Genomic DNA, 14,456 nt, shown 5'->3' on the forward strand with positions numbered 1-14,456 from the left:
TGTGCCGATTTAGTTATTCCTCCATGTTACTATGTTTTTCTGTCATGCAATTATTTCAGTTTATTTTTTTTTTGTCGGCCAGCAAATGTGATTTTAAAATAATTTCTTACGTCCGCAAGAAATTACTTTTATTTTTTGTCACACACAGAGTCAACATATTTTTCATATTCATGTTTTGTGGGTTCCATAAATTATTTCCATATTTATTTTTTTAGTATAGTGGAACTTCCGTTAATGAGCAAAAACTTTACTCTGTTAACGAGCGATGATTTGCCTTACGAGCAAAAAACGTTACGTTATCACAACTAAGCTGATGTTTTGCTTCCGCCCACACACGTGTTATGGAATTGCAGATAATATTCTCCCCTAAAACGTCTCCAGTATATATATATATAAGCATAATCTTTCTCACTCTGAAAATTAACACGTGCAAGTGGGAATATTTACAATACAAAACTATATGTAACATTGTAGCCATGCATACGTGCGCTTAAAAAGTTTTCTTTTTTTAATTCTGCTTGGAGGAAACTGGGCCGATTTGAATTATTGAAGGGTGACAGAGAGAGGGGCTAGCTCATGAACAGGAGCCATTACTTGAAGAGATTGTGTGATTGGGGAAGACTAGGGGCATTTAAGAACCAGTGGTGAAAAATAGATTAAGTCACGCACCAGCAAGAGTTTATGGCCGGTATCTCATCTGAGGAAGAGAGATGTAAGATGTCCTTCTCACAGAAAATGAGATTTGAGATGTGCAAAAACTCTTGTAGAAAAGAACCATCCAAATAAAACTAGCAGTGTGCGAGTTTTTTCTGTCTCCCACTGCCTTCAATATACCCATCTAGCATTTGTACCCAGGAAAAATGCATATTATAATATAAAGTATACGTAACATTCCCCCATAAAGTTTGGGGAACAGGGAAACTCCCTTAAAAACCAGCATAAAAATTATTTTTCTCGAAAGTGGCCATTGTTTAGAGGTTTATTATAATGTTAAGTCTATGGAATGCATTCGGTTCCAAAAAATTTGGCCGTTGTTTGGAAATTATCGTGGTTAAGAGGTGGCCATTAGAGGAGGTTTTACTGTATATATATTTTTTGCAAGAGTCTGTAAATTATTTATATTTATTTTTTGCGTGTCTTCAAATCCTTATACATTGATTTCCTATGTGTTTCCTAACAATACGTTTCAGACATCTTTATTCCTTTTACAATGGATTTTGTCACTTCTTCAATGCGCTAGTTATTTCTATTATTTTTTAGATATTAAATTTCTCGTCTTATTTCTATTTTTGACTGGTCACAAATTATTTTTTGCCAGTCTGCAAATTATTTCTTTATATTTATTATTTACCAGTCCACAAAATTCTTTTTTTGCCGGTCTGCAAGTTATTTCATTTCGCACTGGTCCACAAAATTATTTTGCCAGTTCTAAGGTATAAATAAGGTTGAAGAACACTGCTACAAAGCATTAAAGGGAACCATTTTTTTCCATTTATGGTCAGATTGTAATTTTCACCATTTTATTGGTCATAATAAATATTTTCCATTATATATATATATATATATATATATATCAGTGTTTGACGGTATATAACTTTAGTTATTTTTAAATAACACACTAGGCATATATAATTTGGTTTAGCGGCAATAGATGTGTAGGAATAAGAAAATATTTTTGCAGCAGCAGCTATAGCAAATTTTATAGTTTCAAATGATCCAGATGACTGACTCGGATTTTTCTTGTTCGTATTCTGGGAAAAATTAGCATCGTTTGTGCACGATATGAACCCCCAGAACAGTGCCATCGGAATTATCCTTTTACCAAGATCTCTTCCAGCAGAGTTCGGAACTGTGTCTTGTTTGTGCAACACTGGGAATTGTATAATCAAAGCAATTCAAAAAGAAATCACATTCGGAGGAAAAAAAATCGAACTAATTATAATTGTTTTTTGCAAAAAAGTCCAGAACAATGGCAACTTAAATATCACTCATCAACACACAACAAAACAAAAAATGTAATTCTATACAACATATATCATTACCGCAAGGGAGGGGAGAAGAAAAAAACCTTTCCAAATATTTCTGAAGTTGCTTTCAAACTAAATTCCACATTTTCTTGCAATAAAATCTTTTCAAATAATTCTCTTTCATCTAATTTTTCTTTCAATTATTTTGCCTTCTTCATGTCACATTTTGTAATTAGAAACACATTTTTTTTGCGGCTCAATTCATACACCAGCGTTAATAAAATAATTTGCATGGACATGTATTTCTTAAAAATCACATCAATTTGAGGAATAACACAATATCTCATATTCAGCTCTTTTTTCCCCTTTTCTTAAAAGCTAATTCACAAATTTCTGTCAGCGGAGAATTCGATCTGAACACTCGCATCAGCTGTAAGCCAGGGAGAAAAATTAGAACAAATCGACAATTTCACATTGGTTTTCTTATCGAACATCTGTCAAAATCTGATGAACATTTGACAGATGTTCGGTGAGGAAATTAATGCCGTCGAGTCACCCAATATTCCCTATTGCATTCAGCACCAAAAATCTCAGCCAACTCTCGAGAACGCTGCTTTACACACATGATTCTTCCCTCTTTACTACTCGCAGTGATTTCCATGGAACAAATAAAACAAAATATGGCTGGAGTCGAACATGTTCAATACATATTAACAGAACAGCAAATGCAACAAAGTTTTCAAATTCGAAACAATGCAACAAATTTCAAAAAGTTTAAGGGGAAATTAAAAATTTAGTTACAACTTTCCAACAAGAAGTATTAAAACATTTTCTCCCCGAAAAAGAACACACTGCGGCAATAAAAATAAAAACAGTATTTCCGATTACACATATGAACGATGGCCGCAATACTCATCAGGAACCAAGAATATCATAAAATACATTTATTTTTACACTGCGCTTGCTGATTACTTTAAATTACACTTCATAATCTCAACACCTTTCTTACTCTGGCGTTATCGTATAAGTTAACCATAAACAAACAGAACTCTCAAAAATAACTCTTCAGTCTCGAAACAACATTCATTCATATCCACATGTACGCACACTATATATATAATTTGCATTATTACAATGTGTATTTATATATACAAGATAATTATGTATTATCAGACCTCTTTTTTGACTCTGGTGGATCGTCTTCCGATTTCTCGCTGTTCCGAACCTTTTCTGTTGACAATTTTTCCTGCTTTTCTTCTTCCTCTGTACGGAGCGATTTGGTTTTCGGCTCTTCGTTCTCATCTTTCGGTTCCTTGCTGTCTGGGAGGAGATTCGCAGATGACGCCCATGAAACAGAGCTCTGAAGTTTCCGCTTGTTAGCGCTTGCGTTCTTTATACGATCGTTGAGGTATTTGAAAGCGGCTCCATTTCTGCCCTTGAGCTTATTCTCGATTGTCAGATCTAGGTCGTCTGTGTTGGTCAGGTCTGTGTTCTGCGAAGATAACATGTTCAAGAACTTGCGGTGCGATATTAAGGCCAGCTCCGATTCGCTGAGGCGGGGAGCATCTGGCAAGACCCTGTCAAATAGAAAAACCAATCATCATATACAGAGTTGCCAACTGCTATGGATTGTAGCTTCTACGGATTGCCACAAGAAACTAGAACTACGGGAGATACTCTCAATACTATGGAAATTGGCTTTAAAAAAAAAAAAAAAAATCGGGTCCGAGTGTTTCTTGTTTTACTTATTTTTATTATTTTTCAAAACTGCATCAATCTTTTACCATAACGATGAATTTGTATATGCATGGGAGAGAGTTTGACAGAAAGCAAAAGTAAACTTTGCCCCATCTTATCGGTCATAGATCTTCGGCTGTACTTCTACTGCGATTTCAGGGTAAAATAACTGGGTTCTAAACACCCAAAAAAAAAAAAAGAAAGAAGAAAACCACATTATTTTCCAACATCCCCAACTAAACTGTCAAGTCTCTTCGGTACCAACCTTCACCCTACTCTTTTTCGAATGTCCCATTTTTTGTTCTCTTCTTTTTCTCCGGAGATCTGCTTCTCTCAGGCCTTCTTCCAATTCTTTTCTCCTGAACCTTATAGCAAACTATTTTGTCTGTGCTCAGAAGGCAATCTGTAAAGTTGGATCTAAACTCGCTGCTCTAGTAGACGCAAAAATTCAAAAACCTGTTTTCTGTCAAAACCACCCCCACGCTGTGGGCTAAAAACAGGTTTTTGAGTGGTTTAAGCATGGCGGGTCTGGACCCGGCTTCATTTGCATAGCGCATGGTCAAGCTCACGAAACTTACGCCAGAAAGAATGTTTCATCATAGGTGCCGTAAGAGCTCTTATAGGATGGAAACAGGGATGGGAGGGTGCAGGATTGCTAGACGTCTGTATATACTGCCAACAAGGGCGTATGCAGGCTGGGATTGCATTGAATATTCATAAATTATTAAGAGACTCCGCGACCTCTGAAAGTTGCTTGGGTAGAGGGGGGGGGGAACCTTTCGTGGCCTGAGCTGTGTAGGTTCCAGTGCCAATAAGGTGCTGTATTTAATGAACTTTCAATTAAAAAATTTAATTTTTTAGTTATTTTTTTCTATTGTAGTACGATTTTGTTGCCCTTAGGGGTTCCCTCCCCCCATGGCAAAGCAGAACGTTCATGACTACTGACAAGCTTCAATGTTGTCATGTTTGCATATACCATGAAATGAATCTAAAACATTTTGGAGGCCAGAATTCAAGACGAACATCTCACACACAGACGTAACTAGAGCTTACATGAAAAGAACGTAAATGTGGACCATAGCTTAGTCCAGTCATATTTTTTTTTCAGGGCTGGGCAAGGCGCCATGCCCTGCATAATTATCGCCCCTTTTTGTTTTGTTTTTTTCGCACTGCAAATTCACTATTAAATAGCTCGCAAAGATCCCAACATAGGGACCCTGGTGCATGATATGAGGGGGTCTTGTCCTACACATTTTAGTATGAAGTTTGATATTATGTCCTATACATCACAAATGAAAATTATATACTTACAACATTATTAGCTATAATACCCAGCGCTGGCCAGGTTTTTTATATATAGGGTGTAACTAGACAGATGATCGGAACTGCAAGGGGTGATAGAACTCACCAAAACAAATAACTTTCACCATACAATGTGGGGGGGGCGCGAGAAAGCAAGCCACGAGAGGCTGCTTACCTCTACAGTCGATGAAACATAGCATTACGCAGAACCTGTCAATCAGCTGCTATTTCTCAGCAGACAGACAGACAGCAATATTTGAATGCGGAGAAGGCCGATATGCACTATATTTATGGGGCTACAAACGGCAAGACTTTATCAAGAGCCATTTCCACAAAAAAAGACTGTACCGGATCAGAGAATATTTTAACTGTTGCACAGTCAATGCGTGGAGATGGACTTGTTCCTCGCCCAAAGACATGACACAGGTCAAGCGAAAACAGTTAATCGGACAGAGGCAATCCCTTAAGTTTTGCAGAGGAATATGGATGAGGTGCATGTCTGGTTTAGGAGAGGCAATCCCTTGATGCAGTGGACGACCAGCATACACGAAGCATGTGAGCACCTTGTCTTGTGACCAAGGTGTTGACCATATGACGGTATGGAGTGCGTTGCACATGAAGAAAGGTTTACACCCCTACCATCTCCAACAGGTCGATGCCTGATATTAAATGGATTTTCCCACAACATGCAACATTTGTGTGCTGGTCCTTGCAACAGGGCATACTCAGCCACACTTTACAGCATCTATCCTGTTTATGGATGGAGCTACGTTCACATGCAGCCGGTGGTCGCTCATTTCAGCTTGTTGCGAAGTTTTTCGATAGAAAAGATTCTTTGTCCTTCATTATTCGTCTTTACTGTGTTCTCCATTTTCACCATGCAGGAGAGCACAGCAAAGACAAATACTGTGTTCTTTATTTTCACCATGCAGGAGCCCTAGTGCGACTTGCTTTCTGACCCCCACACTGTATGGTGAAAGTTTTTTGTTTTGGCGAGTTCTATCACTCCTTATATTGTCAGACCATCATTTTGGTTACACCCTGTGTACTGGGAGCATTGAAGGAATGACAAACCATTGTAAAGTAGCAAACATGACTGAAACACATTGTTTGCAAATCATGGTAGCTAAAGTACATATCACAAGCTGAGATAAAGGCTTCCCACGAAACATAAGTGTTCCCCAAAATGGGAAATATTGCTCCCCGGAAGATATGGAAGGGTCCAGGGGGTGATTGAGTTTAATATAGGATCCTATGAGTTTGCTCTAGTTAAGTGGGGGGCTGAAGAAGACTTTTTTTTTTTGAAGAACAAGAAGTTTGGGAAACTATGCTATAGATGCTTTAAAAAATGCTTACCGTCGTAATATAATGACAGCTCTTCGTTTCTTGACATCCTGAGGTCTGATGCAATGGGTTATGTTGTCTGCCGCATACCCACTGAAATAACAAGAGATATAAAAGAGAAATTAGTAACCCATAGACTCGAATAAAGATGCCAAAAATGTTCAGCTAAAATCAAGAGCTGAATCACAAATTTCAAAGACATCATGTTTCTACATCACTTGAGTAAAACTACAGTTTTTCAGCTATTTGCATTAAATTTCTTGGTGCTGAACCCAGGGAGGGCCAATGGAGGTGATCGTTCCAACCCTCCCCCCCCCCAAGCCAAATAATATAGGAAGAAACTAGTCTGACCAGTGAAATATAGGAACACCAACACATTAAACAGCCTCTCTCAATGCATCGCCCTGGCCACGCATGCATCAGGGGGGGCTCTCGGTTGCAATCATCTTTATTTTTTGGAAACTAGTTTTAGTCAACAATCATACAGGCCGGAAAAAAAACCTTCTCTTTTTATACCTTTTTTTCTTCTTCCAGAAGGGAGTGGGGGAGGTGAAGGCGACGTAGGAAAGAAAGAACAGGTTTATAGACATATATAATCTGGAGTGTGTTATTTTCTTTTTCCCGTGTTTTTTATACAATTGTCCGTGTTAGGGGATGCACATGAAATTTTGCTTCACGAACAATTGCATAAGAAACACGGGAAAAAGAAAATACCACACTCCAGAGAGAGAGAGATTTACAAATATTTCCCTTGTATAACCCGTAGACCAGTGGTTCTCAACCTGGGGGGGCCACATGATGATTGACCAACCTCCATGATGATTGTGATCCTGAGATATTCTGGGGGGGGGGGGGGTCACAACAAGTGAAGAAATGGGGGCACAGAGAGCCATGAAGAAATAACGCTTTTGAGTAAAATATGTTGGGAAAGAATACGACTGCTTTCAGAATCCAGCGGAGCTATCCATGGGGCACATGTGAGCATAACACGGGCTCTCATACCAGTGCCTACAGGATGAGATCTTGTATCATAATTTTCGAATGTGAATATGTAAGCTGTTTACTTCCAGTTAAGTATAGCCCCCTCCCTCTCATTATGGAACATCGCTCTGTCTGGGGACAGAGCTTACTGAATTCTAGCCCAGGGTGATGTGTCTATAAGTTCGTTGGATTGTACTCTATTTTACATAAACATATTTTTTCCACATATTTTAGCTCTTGGAAGGGATTATCACCCACCTTCCAGATCCCTGCTGGACCCAGGGTACCGATAACACCAGATACATCCCACCTTTGATCTTTTGCAGATTTCAAGGCGTTCCCAAGAGATGGATGCATCTGGCATTTATTTATAAATCCAACTTTTATACAACTATGATCACAATCAAATCTAAATTTAAAAATGACAAGTAATAAACAATAATCTTGAATCTGCCCACTCTCAGTGACAATCCCGCATCCAGGGTGCCGGACACTAATCAAAACAGCGACCTGATCAGAGGTTGTAACGACACTTGTGGAGTGGTCCTGGATCTCTCGCCAGTAAATTATCCAGGTCTTGTAACGTTGATTGCAATAAGCTTGACCAAACTTTCCTCTTATTGTGAAAACGATGCAAGTTTCTTTCCACTAATTGGATAATGCAACTAAGTCACCAAGGTTTAAGCTAGATAAAATATTCCTTTACCAAGAAAGCAAAAATGGGGGAAAAGCTTTAGCAAAATGCTGAAATACTTGATACATTATTGCTGCAATAATGATTTATGGCTGGATGTCTTCTCCTTTCGTACCTCCTGTACGCATTTTTGCGAAAGTGGATACTACTTCTTTAGCATTCTAATATTTTCTTTCACATTTTGCAAAAAATGAAACCATAGCTTAAACCCTGCAAATCGCGCATAGTTCATTGGATTTTGTAAAATTCTTCTCTTCCACCACAGGCCTGCAAACAGGCACATTTCCAAAGTGAAGTGTTGCTGTACGTGGGCATTGGCATATGTAATGCCATAGAGAGCAGGCGGCTTCACACACGCATTGTCCGATTTTTTGAAGTCAGATAACTCTGGAATGGCCCATGTTCAGTTACTAATTGTTTTCAGATGAGGCCATACATGCATGCATACACCATTGCATAGCTGCCAAGTCTCCCGAATTTTTCGGGAATCTCCCGAATTTTACCTTCATCGCTCGACCTCCCGAAAAGTTCTTTAATCTCCCGAATTTTTACGAAAATCACAAAAATCCCTAAAATTGTCCCTAAAAATTACCTACTTCATTAAAAAAAATCCCCGCTTATGAAAACAGTCCCTAAGGAATTTCTTGTGGGGCATGAAGCCCTTTTTTTTCCCTTTCGAAATGACGTCACACGTCGTAAATGGGGAAATTCCCTTTTTAAGGAAGTTTTACAAACCCTCTGATGGTAACAAGAAAGTTGTTTGTCTTATCGTGCAGGGAAATGGCTTAGCAGCCAATAGTCCTGGATAATAATTGAAGATTATAGTGACGCGCATATGGTCAAAATTTCTTTTGTTGAAGTTACGTACGTGCGATATAACAAAGCATGAATAATGATAAGCAAAAATATATTTAATAAATTTTAAACATATTTATTCCCCGATGAATTTCCTTTCATCAAACGTTCCAGAAGAGGGCCGACTTTTCCTTTTTGTACAAGTTGTGTTACGGACATAAACATCGGTCATGGAAAGACTACCATCATCACTCATGTGAAATGAAAAAAAAACATCAAGCAAGTGTCACAAAAAGTCAGTGTTCTTAAAAAATTGACGGTGTTTTCCTTCATCTTCCGATGATTTTGGGGGCATTCGCGCAGAATGTTTGTTCACGTTTCTGATTGAACACAATATATATTTTTACATCATTGAAGTTTTGGCCTCCAATTTCACTTGTTTTTTGCGTAGGAATTTTATTTCCAAGGGTTTAACTTCCATGTGTGTAAAATCCCTATTTAATTTGACTTCAGTTTTTGAGTAGGGATTTTATTCCCTACGCTTGAACTTTTGTTTGGAAAATCCCTATTTTATTTGGAAAAATCCCTATTGTATTTATTAGGGAGTGGTTTAAGCGTAAAATACGGGTTTATGCGAAAATCTCCCGAATTTTCATTTTGAAAAGTTGGCAGCTATGCCATTGTACTCAATGTTGCATTTTATATGCGTCTGTGTCTTTAGTTGTCTCATTCTGGTGCCCAGGGTACCAGAGGTTGATCTTTGCAAAACAATTTCATTATAAATTTAGTTTTGATTAGCCTAAATTCAATTCCATAAGTATAAAGTAATCATCTATGGGGGAGGGTAGGAACCCTGGGTAAAATGGGGGGGGGGCACAATAAAAAAAAATATGGCTCAAAGGGGCCCATGGGCTGAAAAAAAAAAGAGAAACGTTGCTGTACACTATTCAAGGAAACATGTTTTTGTCACTTTCTGCGGACAATACTTTTCAAAATTCTGAAACCAGAGGGTAAAATCAAATCAAAAAAATATACGAAATGTCTTTTTAATCTATCATAACCCTTTGAGCAGGTTAGGGAGAAATGGTATTAGTCCCGCCAATAGTTCACCCGGTTTTAATCAATTTGCACAAAACTGCAAGTGTAGGCATTTTCGCTCCCACAAGTGACAAGTTATTATGATAAACAAATACTTAAAAGTCTATGATCATGAGCAATACATGAAATGAATGGAAGGTAGCTGGGTTTTATTTCTGCGTGAGTTCTTCTCACCTTAATATGGTGACGCAGCCCCTACTGACAGGCAAGCAGAGAACTGGATCAGTGACTCTAATAGGCTTGAAGCTGAATTTGCAACCAAAGCAGAGGGCACTATCACTCAGAAAAGAAACGGACACTATCGGACGATCAAATATGTGGGCGGGATCAATATGCGAAACTATACAACCACCTGGCTGATAGTCGTTGATAGCGGCACTGTTTATGAATCCTTCCGGCACCACTTTTGCTTTAACAAGGGGTTTCACAACCTGAAGAAATGGAAAGAAACAAAAAATATGATAAGGCAGAAATCTAAAGTTCATTTTTAAAAAACTTTCCAGCACATAACAATAAAATGATACTTGAAAGACATTTTTCGTTAACATGTAGGAACAGGGTTGACCATATTTCAAGATGATTAAATCTGCCAACCCTGCAGGAAACTTCAGTGATCAGGAGCAATAGGTTATCAGCTCTTACACAGTTCCAGAACACTCAAGCGATCTGTGGCACATTTAGAGATCCCTTGACTACTAACACGTGGCACAGTTTTAGAGCACTTACAAGGTCCCCAGTGCCACTCTACATCATTCAAGTTACCCACGGCACATCCCCAGATTACTTAAGAGATCTGCAACATAATTACGGATCACTTGAGTGATGCGTGGCACAGTTCCAGAGGACTTAAGCGGCCTGGACACATTTCCAGACCACTTGGATCCACAAAATATTTAGAGATTACTACTAAAGTGGCTCCACGGGTGGAGATATGGGGGGTCCGATTGCCTCCCCCCCCCCCAGCGTCAAAGGTGGAGCCTACTTATATATGAATTGACATCATTGCGCTCCCAGCAATAATGACCGTGCTCCCCCAGACTTTCAAGTCTATCTCAGCCTATGAGTGGCTCTGTAGGACACTTATCAATAGAGAGGAATGTTCATTCACAGGTGCCTACAAACTAGCGAAATGTTGTTCTCGGTTTTGGAGCACAGAGTAAGGCGCCATTAAGAATATTTCATATTTTCATAAAGGGTGGTTAACGACATAAGCATAATCAAAATTCCCCCTCCCCCCATCAATGCAGGCGTAATACTTGAAAATGACCCCTTAAAGACATCTACAGTGAGTGCTAAAAAAAAACTCAGAAGCTAAAAGATATATTCTGGGTAGGTTTAACTCGATAGCATACTTATGATTGGAAATCTGTTTCTCGCCGCAATTACACTACTACCAGGGTTGTAAAAAACAAAACCCAGACCGGGTGAGCTTTTTGGGCAAAATTTAATTTCCTTTTTTCCACAACCTGAAAATATCTAATTTAAACACATGTGTGCATCTTATATTATGTCTAAATATACATTTTTGGTGTGTGTTAAACTATGTATTTGATCAATAAAACTGACCATACAATAAGGGAATAATTGTTCACGTACAAACACACCCACTTCTACATAACTTATCTGAATCTTGAGCTGTATGCAGGAACTGTAGCAAGACGATTGTTTGTGGTGAAATAAATGAATTTTGGGTAATGAAAATTCTGAGAAATCAAGATAGTGCCTAAATTTTTTTTCTCCAACTTTTTCAAACTCCAAAGAAAATGTATCCGAAAGTGCAAATCCATCAAAAATAAAACCTTGTAGCTATGTAACCAGTACCATAAAGTTATTTTTTCTTTTAAATCGAACCCTAACTTTGAGGAGCTAAAGTAACATGCTTCTCTTTCTTGAATTCCTCACTGTTGAAAAATATCCCTGCTTCATTAAATTAAATTCTGAAATTTTTTTAAAAGCACAAGTAATAATCAAAAAATGATCTGATTAAGAGGAGGAGATAGCAGTCATATTCTGAGGATTCGTTACTCTGGAGGTGTTTTCCACTTGTCCAAATTAGCCGTTTTCGGGAACTTAAAACTACAGGATAACTTGAATTATCATTAAATACAAATGTCAATAACATTATTGTGTATTTAATACCACTTTATACAAGACAGATTGTCATGTATAGCAACAGACCTACATAATACCTTCATCTTGCTGATAATTTTACCAGGCGAATTTTCGTGGTCAGGCTTAATATTATGGGCATCTTGAAAAATCAAGCTAAGGCTTATTTTCTGGTTAGGTCTTAGTTTCGGAAAAAAACTATACTTTTCGTTCTGTTTCACTCGAAGGTGTTCATTAACAATGTTCAATTCAAGAATCCCACAGTTATTTTGTTTTCGTTATGAGCTAATGTTTTTTGTCTCTTGATTATTTCAGTTATGAAAGTCTCATGTCCTGTATAAAAATATACATATTCTAAACACTGCACTATGCAGCAATTTTTGGAATACATAAACTAACCTTAAAATGAAATTTTAACCTGAAAAAACAACATTCTTTGAAAACAACTAATTTTCCCAAAAAAGAAAACCAGGTTTTTTAGGCTAAAAAACCCAGCCGGGAAGGGGATTTGACAACCCTGGTTGCTATCACGTCTTATTAGTTTCCAAAAAGTATGGCAAGTCCATGTACATAAATTAAGTTCGGGATTTGATCAAAAATCTACTGGTACATCGTAGAAACATCCAGTGTCACGCAACTCAGAAAGATCTGGCAAGGGAACATGACATCACTGAGTCTTCTGCAGTGTACACAGAATAATTGCCTGATTCTGTATAGGTATCCTCTTCTATAAAATTTAGTTTACTCTAAATCAATTAAATCGTGTAAACGGGCGTGTCTATGAGCCAGCCGTGAGATGGCTAGATAGCATTTTCTTGGTGCTGTGGATTCCCAAACGCACCCACTCTTCGGGAAGGTTTAAAATCAGTGAAGTCAGAGCCAGGGGGGGGGGGGGACAATATCCTGTAGCACCAGTCTGAGCAACTCCAAAATTAATTCGGAAATTGAAATATTTAAATCTCCTATGGTACCATCTAGTACCCACAGGTATGAAACATTTCCGCAATGCAGCAGTTCAAAATCACACTCGTGACAGAAAAAAAAAAACATAGCACTTGGTTTAGATACTTCTCCAATACACCAGAGGGCTTCTCAAACTTTTCCCATCTCCCACAGCACCCCCCCCCCCTTTTCCCTATTCAATGCTCATCTGTGAGCTTTGCCGGTTTCCCAGAGCTGTTTAACAAAGAATCTCTTCGGGCACGACAAAGGCTGGAGGCACACCCAGGGCCGCAACTAGATGCTTCGTCAGCCGGGGCAAGCATGCATTTTGGCAACCCCCTCTAGTACACCCCCTAGTTGTGGCCCTGGGCACACCATGGTACCCAGTTCGAGAACCCCTGCAATACACAATATTATTCTCCCCCACCCCTATGTATATCACATTTGTTAAATTAAGCTCACTTTGAAAGGGAAATTATGAAATGCATTCGAAGTATCTATAGGAATAAAGGATACATATATGTTTTTATATATACCATGTCATGCACCCACTGAGGTATTTCGTCGACTTCCCCGCGTGGGTAAAGCTTCTCCATCCCCGGGCCTTTCCTCAGAAGCTGGGAACCGTAGGTATACCCCTCTCCGAAGAAGTACTTGTTCCTCAGCGGGGCCCGGTCGACTGTGTACTCCTTGTAGAGACCCTTCTCTCCGTCCTCGACGACCTCGTTGATCTTGTCCTCGATGGCCCTGCATTCGTCGTCGGTGAAGAGCCTCCTCTGCTGGATGCCTTCGTGCAGTTTCCTCAGCGTCTCCAGGTGCGAGTAGTCGTCCTCTTCGGAGTCGTAGTACCTCTTCTTCTTGAGCTGTTGTTGGTGGTGGTGGTAGCTCCTGCGCCTCTCCTTGTTCTCGCGCGGAGAAGACTCCCTGGATTTCAATGTCGAGACGAAGTATTCGCTCTCGTAGCTCGAATCCAACTTCTTGCGCAGATCGCCGTACTCCGTGGCCGCCATGTTTGTTTCAGAAAGCAGACGGTTTCTTTCGCAATTATTTTTTTTGTTTTTTGTTTTATGGCCGTAGCTGCTAGTTCGGTTCAAGGGCGGAAGGAGAAGACGAAGTGATGCCACTCGGGTCAGAACAAAAAACTGGAAGTACGTCAGGGAGAAAGAAACATAGCCTCCGAACATAAAGCGCCATCTCGTGAGAACACAGATAAATTTTGAATGAGCCTGAAAATAGAGAAGGTTTATTTATTATTATTATTATTATTTTTTTTTTTTGTTGAGCCGCGTGAACAGGTAAAGCCAGGTTTTCCTAGAAGCAGGTTTCTACAGTGCGTGCAGCGTGAAAACTCTGATTGGTCAAAAAAAAAAAATCTGAATTTCAAGTTTTTAACCAATCAGAGTTTTCACGCTGCACCCGGCCCAGAAATTCTACTCCTAGGAGGAACAGGCTTTATGTGCTGCGTACCACGTGAATCGCCCAGCGCG

At 39.0% G+C, this 14,456-nt stretch overlaps 1 protein-coding gene across 1 annotated transcript; it reads right to left on the reverse strand.

Annotated features, from left to right (window-relative positions):
* Nucleotides 1–510: 510 nt before the first annotated feature.
* LOC149070732 (RNA demethylase ALKBH5-like) lies at nucleotides 511–14,103 on the reverse strand. Its single transcript, XM_089248407.1, has 4 exons — nucleotides 13,506–14,103; nucleotides 10,093–10,349; nucleotides 6,363–6,443; nucleotides 511–3,544 (listed from the first exon to the last, which is right to left on the reverse strand). Exons 1-4 carry the CDS (start codon nucleotides 13,977–13,979, stop codon nucleotides 3,127–3,129), a joined length of 1,230 nt encoding a protein of 409 aa, XP_089104533.1. The 5' UTR covers nucleotides 13,980–14,103; the 3' UTR covers nucleotides 511–3,126.
* Nucleotides 14,104–14,456: the final 353 nt, after the last annotated feature.

Source organism: Pholcus phalangioides, unplaced genomic scaffold, assembly GCF_987345545.1.
Source record: "Pholcus phalangioides strain wild (caught in Gottingen) unplaced genomic scaffold, Ppha-v1.0 ptg000020l_1, whole genome shotgun sequence".
Lineage (NCBI taxonomy): Eukaryota > Metazoa > Arthropoda > Arachnida > Araneae > Pholcidae > Pholcus > Pholcus phalangioides.

Excerpts from the sequence above, each read along its gene's own strand:
- LOC149070732 (XM_089248407.1), bottom strand. The coding sequence starts at position 13,979 with ATGGCGGCCACGGAGTACGGCGATCTGCGCAAGAAGTTGGATTCGAGC. Across the intron at positions 10,350-13,505 it reads CTCAGTGGGTGCATGACATG|GTTGTGAAACCCCTTGTTAA; the intron begins GTATATATAAAA and ends CCATTTCTTCAG. Across the intron at positions 3,545-6,362 it reads GCTGTCATTATATTACGACG|GGTCTTGCCAGATGCTCCCC; the intron begins GTAAGCATTTTT and ends TCTATTTGACAG.